Source organism: Choristoneura fumiferana, chromosome 9 (assembly GCF_025370935.1).
Source record: "Choristoneura fumiferana chromosome 9, NRCan_CFum_1, whole genome shotgun sequence".
In the NCBI taxonomy this organism is placed as follows: domain Eukaryota; kingdom Metazoa; phylum Arthropoda; class Insecta; order Lepidoptera; family Tortricidae; genus Choristoneura; species Choristoneura fumiferana.
This window is the reverse complement of record NC_133480.1, coordinates 9440713-9448235: the sequence shown is the minus strand read 5'-3', so window position 1 is coordinate 9448235 and position 7523 is coordinate 9440713. Positions and strand designations below refer to the sequence as shown.

Here is a 7523-nt window from a genome sequence, read left to right as displayed (position 1 = left end):
GTCGCAATTGATACACTTAAAAATCGTTTCGGATCGAAGGTATGCGCTGATAAGATGCACACTACACACATTGTAATAATCTGATGACAACGAGCCGAAGTGCACAACATTAAAAATGGTGTGAATAGCTTCGTAATTAAATAAATGGAATTAACAAAATGAAAAATGGAATGTCATTTTGACAATGGCTGCCCACAGGTTTAGTGTGGACTCTTGAGTTACATTATCAATGATGCATTAGTAAATATGTAATAATAAAGCAATCTAATAAGAATCAATTATGCTGAAACAAATAAGGCGTTTGTAACAGACATCTGGTGTCTGGCCCAATGTTATATCCGTTTCTAGTTAAGTGGATGACAATTAACGCAGTGTTACAGCACCCAAAAGAAGATCAGCACAAAAATGGAAGAAATTCTGGAAAAACGGTGAGAGGTTGAAGAAAACTTAGCCTAGAGGCACTCATAGCTTCAGCAAACATGAATATGAAAGCAAACCAGATGGAATATGATAGGGCTAAAAGATTAGTGAAACAATTATTGGATTTGGTAAATAAGTTGGATGTAGAAATAAAAGAATATACTATGAAGCTACCAACTCCAACGCTGGATATAGTAAGTCCAGCTCTGGCGATCCAGTTACAGGCAGAAAGCTTATGTTCTGAGATTGAAGATTCACTGAGCTCCGTACAACATGCCATAGAAGAGAAAGGAGGTGCCTCTGCTACAACAAGACTGCCAAAGCTTGAACTACCATCCTACAGTGGAGACTGTTTAAAGTGGACTGAGTTCTGGGACAGATTCAGAGCTAGCATCCATGAAAGAAACATTGCAGACTCGAAAAAATGGCATATTTACTGGGGAGTCTCAGCGGGTTAGCTAAGGAGTCTGTATCAGGTTTAGGTGTGACCGACAACAACTATATATCGCAATTGATACACTTAAAAAATCGTTTCGGATCGAAGGATGCGCTGATAGATGCACACTACACACAATTGAATAATCTACAACGAGCCGAGTACAACAGTACAAGTTGTAGGAGCACACTAAATGAAATTGAGAGGCATTTAAGAATCCTGGAAAATTTAGGAGAGCCAGTGAATGGAAACTACTTCCGTGCTATGGTTTTAAGAAAATTTCCCGACAAAGTGGTGCATGAACACCACCTATCCGAGGCCACCGAGGGTACTACACTGACAGCAATAAGGAAGAACCTTAACAAGATAATAACAGCGATGGAAAAGTCATCTTCTATGATTACCGACACGGATGCATCATTGTTGAAGGCTGGACCTGTTGTGGCCACAGCAGAAGCACTTCACATCAGGACCCAAAAGGGAAATTTTAAACGGTTCCAGCACACTCAACGGAGACCTGATCGAAAGCGAAAACTAGAACCTGTATCAACTGCCCCAGCAGCTAAAAAATCCAGACGCTCTGTATTTTTGTGGATTGAGTAACCATGCAAGCAAAGATTGCAGAAAGTTCAGTACAGTGGAAGCACGCAAGACTCAACTTAATGGACGCTGCCTCAATTGTCTAGGAAAAAACCACAAAACGGAGGAATGCCGAAAAAATGTAACTTGCTTCCGCTGCGGAGAGAAGGGGCATGTCCAGTGGCTCTGCCTTAAGGTGAAAGGTGAGGAAGATGAGAGAAGATGAAAATTCCAGAAATGATATGTAATATGACTCACGGACTTACCTTTTTACAGACGGCGGTGGTGCAGTTACAAAATCCTCAAGTCGATAATAAACTCACGGATGGGAGAATTCTTTTGGATAGCGGCAGTCAACGAAGCTATATAACAAAAGAACTGGCTGATGCTCTTAGCTTACCAATAATATCTATGGATCAGCTAGTCATTTACACTTTCGGATCCCCGTCTCCTCAAGAAACAACTAGTCCTTGCACTACAGTGACAATACTTACCAAACGTGGCATTAGAAGCACTATACAAGTAAACATTGTACCACATATCACAGATAGAGTACCAATAGCAAAACTTGATTATTCCCAAGTTGATTTACATGCAGATGATGACTCAGTTGTGAAAAGATTGATTTGCTCATCGGAAATGATTTCTACTGTTCATTCATGCGTAATGATAAAATTGAGATCTCTAATAATTTGTACCTAATCGATACAGATTTTGGATACATTCTTTCTGGTAATGTTTACATTGAAGACAATGATGAGGTACTGTCTGTAACTACATATTGCCAGTGTCATACGCAAGGCTGTCCATACTTTTCCGAGCCAGATTTGCCATTAAGATATGTGGATATTAAATTTTTATGGTCATTAGAAAACTTGGGTATAACAGACTCTCCAAAGACCACTCGGCAGGAGGAAGCAGTACACCAGTTCAACGCCTCTGTACAATATAAACAGAATAGATATGAGGTAAAGTGGCCATGGATTCAACACCCACCAGAGTTAGTATCTAACTTTGGATTGGCTATGGGAAGATTAAAATCACTTATGAGGAGATTAGATAAAGAGTCACTAAATGAGTACAACGAAATTCTGAAGGAACAACTAAAGTTGGGTATCATAGAAGTAGTAGAGTCACAAGCCGACACTGAACCTGATCATCCAATTCACTACCTCCCACACCATATGGTTAAACAAGTAGGAAAGAAGGGCAGAATTGTGTATGACGCTTCAGCAAGACATCAGGAAACAGGAGTCTGAACGAATGTCTCTACAGTGGACCATACATGCTAGAGAGCCTGACTTCTCTTTTGATTAAATTCAGGACTAAGAGTATAGCCATGACAGCAGATGTGGAAAAGGCCTTCCTGCAAGTGGGGTTGCAAGAAGAAGACCGAGACGTCACACGCTTCCTATGGTTAAAGGATATTAATCAAGAACTTAGAGATGATAATTTAATATGTCTTCGATTCTGCAGAGTTCCCTTTGGGGTAATAGCAAGTCCTTTCCTTCTTACAGCTACCATTAAACACCATATGAACCAATCTAAAGATGAGCAAATAAAATCAATAGCCGAGAAGTGCTATGTTGATAATTTAGTTATTGGAGCTGATTCAATTCAAGAAGCACAAGACATCTACAATAAAACTAGAATGGCCTTTCAACAGATGTCAATGAACATTAGAGACTGGGTCTCAAATAATCAAGAATTCATGCACTCCATCCCGAAGCAACTTCAAGCAAATCAAACCAATGAAGTTAAAGTTCTTGGGTTGTTGTGGAATGTAAACAGAGATACATTAACCCTAAATATAACAGAGGATCATTTGAATCCAGTTTCTCCAGTTGATACGAAACGAAAACTTCTTCGAACACTGGCAAGGATATATGACCCTTGTGGGTTTGTATGTCCACTGATCTTACCCATGAAACTTTTATTTCAAGACATATGCAATCAAAAATTTAAATGGGATACCGTGTTACCTGCTGAAATTCTACAAACCCTGAAAGGTATTCTTGAGAACTGGAAAGCTTCTATTAAAGTGGAAGTCCCAAGACAACTTGGAAAATTTACATCCGATTCTGACACTGAGTATGAGCTTCACGGATTTGCTGACGCATCAAAATCTGCCTTTGCTTCAGTAGTATTCATCAGAATGTCAGGTCCACAGGGAACATCCATATCATTTGTAATGGGAAAGTCTCATGTTACACAGAACAAAGACAAAGAAATATTAATATCCCGAGGCAGGAATTACTTGGGTTTCTAATCACAAGCAGGTTAGTTAAATATATAAGAACAAACATAGACTTACCAATCAGAAGAGAGTACCTGTGGACAGATAGTCTAGTCATTCTCGGATGGATGCGGTCTAATAAACTTCTGCCTCCATTTGTGACCAACAGAGTCAAGAAATTAAAGGAAATGTACCAGAAGCGAAAATGTATTATATTCACACGAAGGTCAACCCAGCCGACGTAGCAACTAGACCCGAAACTTGGCAAAAAAAAAGGGAGCTGTGGTTCAACGGACCCGAATTTCTTCAATATGATGAAACAAAGTGGCCTGAATCTCGATATTACGAGAACCATCATAACACTGTTCTCTCAGTTGGGGAGGACCCGGATCAGAATCCAGGTGAAGATCCATTGGGCATGAAAGAGATATCTGACACGGCCCAATTCTCAGATCAAATAATGGAGCTTGACGAACTAGAGTCAACATCTCAAGATATAGACATGGCTTCAATGGATGAAACCATGGATGAGATAAGAAGGATTCAAAGAGAACACTTTCCCGAGGAATTATCAGGAAAGAAAACACATCTGACAAGGAACTTAGATCTATTTATGGATGAGAATGGTCTGTTGAGATCACGAGGACGAATGGCAAACACATCATGGAGTTATGAAATGAAGTACCCAATCCTCCTACCCAAAGAATCAGAATTTACAAACAATGTAATTAAAGAAACCCATGAAAGTAATTATCACGTTGGAGCTCCCCATACCCTCAGCATAATAAGAAAGAAATACTGGATACCGCAAGGCAAGGCTCAAGTACAGAAAGTTATTCGAAGATGTTCAGTGTGTATCAAACATGGAGGTGGGCCTTACAAATTACCACCAACACCGGCTCTACCAGCGGAAAGAGTGACGTATACAACTCCATTTTCTTATACTGGGGTTGATTACTTTGGTCCACTGTTTGTCAGTTCCCCAAACGGAAAGGCCAAAAGGTGGATTGCGTTATTCACATGCCTGACAGTAAGAGCAATTCATTTAGAAGTCGTCAACGACCTAACCGCAGAAGAATGTCTTCTGGCAATTAGACGGTTTTCAGCAAGTAGAAATACTCCCAAGAAGATATACTCGGATAATGCTACCTACTTCAAATTAACAAGTGAAATAATAGAGAAGCCATATTGTGTCAAGAACAAAATTTCATGGAAATTCATACCACAATTAGCTCCATGGCATGGCGGTTTTTATGAACGTCTTGTGGCCTTAGTAAAGCACTGCCTTAAGCGGACGCTCGACAAACACTTGATTAATGACAGCCAACTCCATACAATAATGAAGGAAGTAGAAGCCGTGGTGAACTCGAGACCACTTACGAAAATAGGACCTGACGTGGAACACATATTACGACCAGCTGATTTTTTAAGTCTAGGTACTTGCCTTACAACTGAAACGTCACATGCAGAACTGCCATCAGTAGGCACAAAGGCAAAAACAGACCTGATCACTAGTTGGAAAAGAGGACTCAAGATCCTGGAAGAAATAAAACAAATGTTCATTGACAATATCTTGTAAGTCTAAGAGAGAGATTCCGGTCTGAGCCCAAGCAACCCAGAGTAATATCACACAAAGCACCAGAAATCGGGGATCTAGTACAAATCAAAGCCGAAAGTAAAAACAGAATTAACTGGAAAGTTGGCAAAATTGTGGATATGAGGGAAAGTACTGACGGCAAATGCAGAGTAGCGGAGGTCAAAGTGGACGGCTCCATTTTGACACGTTCCATAGGACATCTGTATCCGCTAGAGGTCGAAAGCGATCCCATACCTGATGATGATACTTCAGAAAGGGTAAGGAATAAGGACCAGGAAACAGCCTTCAACGAGTCAGCACATGATTCGGTGACATCATCACGACCAACGCCTCAAGAATCAGAAACTGTGGACCCTGTGGAACTAGCAGAACCAGAGGTTGAAGAAAGTGCATCGGCGATGGATGACGGAACCCCCATGGAAATGGCGGGTTCTTTGGATATCCATGGACAAGACCTTGTTGCAGGCAAAGAAAGACGTGCCGCGGCTGTAAGAGCCAGAGAGAAAATTCTGGAGTGGACACGGCACCTGCTAACCATACTAGAGTGAAAGTCCTTTGCCCTTGGGAGTGTCGCGCACAGCGCGATTTGCCATATAAAACTCGGTAAGTGTCACAGCCCTAGTATGTGTAATAATGTAATGGCGATACAATGAACGAACGAGGGAAAAGAACTAAGCTGGTGCCCTAGTATAGAGGTCAGTTCCTTCCTGAAACTCGGCTGTAACCTCAGGTGAGTGTTTTGCTATGTAATATTAATTGCCATGATTATGGAGTGTGTAAGGATGTCCGCAATTTAATACAGGGTAGATTCCGTACATGGGTCCAGTAAGCGCTAGAGTACAATGTACACTTGGTAATGTCATAGACAGCGGAGCGCATAAACTAGACATGGAGCAAGTATATTTTGCCCAGCATTAACGGTCGTAATGATGATGGAGCAACGAGGTCAGGACTATGGGGATGGTGGAGGTCCTCGTGGGGCAAAGCCCCCACGTCCGGCGGGTGCCAGGCCAGATTCAGGCAAACTGAACCGGCCAGGAGCCTATTGATCGGTCGGGATAGGTCAGAAGATCACTGGTAGGCCCAGGATCTCTCTGCCTAAGCATTGAGGCACCCGGGCATAGCGCTGTGCCTAGACCGGAGTAAATCGACCGTAAGCTAAGCATGCTACATCTTAGGCCTAGCTTGTGATAAGAATGTGGCACAGCCACACCGCGTTGGGAATCACTGTTATCAATATCTTGTGAAGCCGAAATAAGAACTCGTCTTACACACTTCAGCTATATTGTCGCCATTATTGCTGTGTACCATTAGCACCCCAGGTATATATGTATGACATTTATGGAAGCATAGAAGGGCGACAACTACGGCAATTATTAATGACAAAAAAATGCCCATCGTCCCAATATCAATTTGCCACTTCGGAAGTTTTTCGGTGAATATATAATGTGCAGCGACGAACTCTCATTTCGGGCATTGAATTGTGTTTTGAAACAGCCCAGAAGTTGGTGGAAGTCAAAAAGTGACATGAAAATTCAAAAATGTGCGCTTATTTTCGAATTTCGTGCTATTCATTCAATTGACTTTGGTCTTAATATTTCAAAGTAAAAATTGTTGGTTTAATGTTTAATCCAAAAAGCTTACTAAAAGGTGTATTTTGACAATTGCTATTTCAATAGCCATTGCGTTGTTTTTTGAGCTAACATTAGACAAAACAAAAAACACAAAATGAAAAATAGGCAAACATACAACTACAACGTAGATGGTATTTATCCGTAATAAAGGGAACTTAATTTTCTTCTATTTTCTATAGCAAATTTCCTAGGGCAATCCGAATCCGTGCACACTCATGAACATTCTAAAGTAAGAGATGCAAGACACGTGACGTAATGCAAGGTCATATTTTCTATCCTGAAGCAAAGTTCGAGCTTTCGCTCTCCATGTCTATTATAACCTTCTTGAGTATGGTAAACCAAAGATAAGCGTTACTGTAGAGAAAAACAGTGGCAACTCCATAGACAAATGCATCTATAGTAACAAGCGCTAACTGGTGGCCGGAGGACGAACTAAATCTGTAACACACGCACACGCATGCACACAGCAATCTTTTATTTATTGCTTCTGTCATCATCAGCCTATAAAAAAACAAATTCTCTTTAACAAAAGCCAGAGGGTTGAAAACATAATTTGGCCAAGAGTCCACATTTGACACAATTTTGACTGTTAAGTTTCATCATCCAGGCTTCAGAGGCGCT

The 7523-nt window shown here is 40.9% G+C and overlaps 3 protein-coding genes across 3 annotated transcripts in view; 2 read left to right on the top strand and 1 right to left on the bottom strand.

Annotated features, from left to right (window-relative positions):
• The window catches only part of LOC141431493 (uncharacterized), a 4188-nt gene extending 3488 nt beyond the window's left edge, over nt 1-700 (bottom strand). The window contains exon 1 of the mRNA XM_074092681.1: nt 643-700. Coding sequence (XP_073948782.1) covers nt 643-700 — 58 coding nt within the window. The remainder of the gene's footprint in view (nt 1-642) is intronic.
• Nucleotides 701-2774: 2074 nt separating this feature from the next.
• On the top strand, nt 2775-3704 carry LOC141431492 (uncharacterized). Its single transcript, XM_074092680.1, has one exon. The coding sequence runs from the start codon at nt 2775-2777 to the stop codon at nt 3702-3704; it is 930 nt and encodes a 309-aa protein (XP_073948781.1).
• A 172-nt stretch (nt 3705-3876) lies between these two features.
• LOC141431491 (uncharacterized) lies at nt 3877-5250 on the top strand. Its single transcript, XM_074092679.1, has one exon. The coding sequence runs from the start codon at nt 3877-3879 to the stop codon at nt 5248-5250; it is 1374 nt and encodes a 457-aa protein (XP_073948780.1).
• Nucleotides 5251-7523: the final 2273 nt, after the last annotated feature.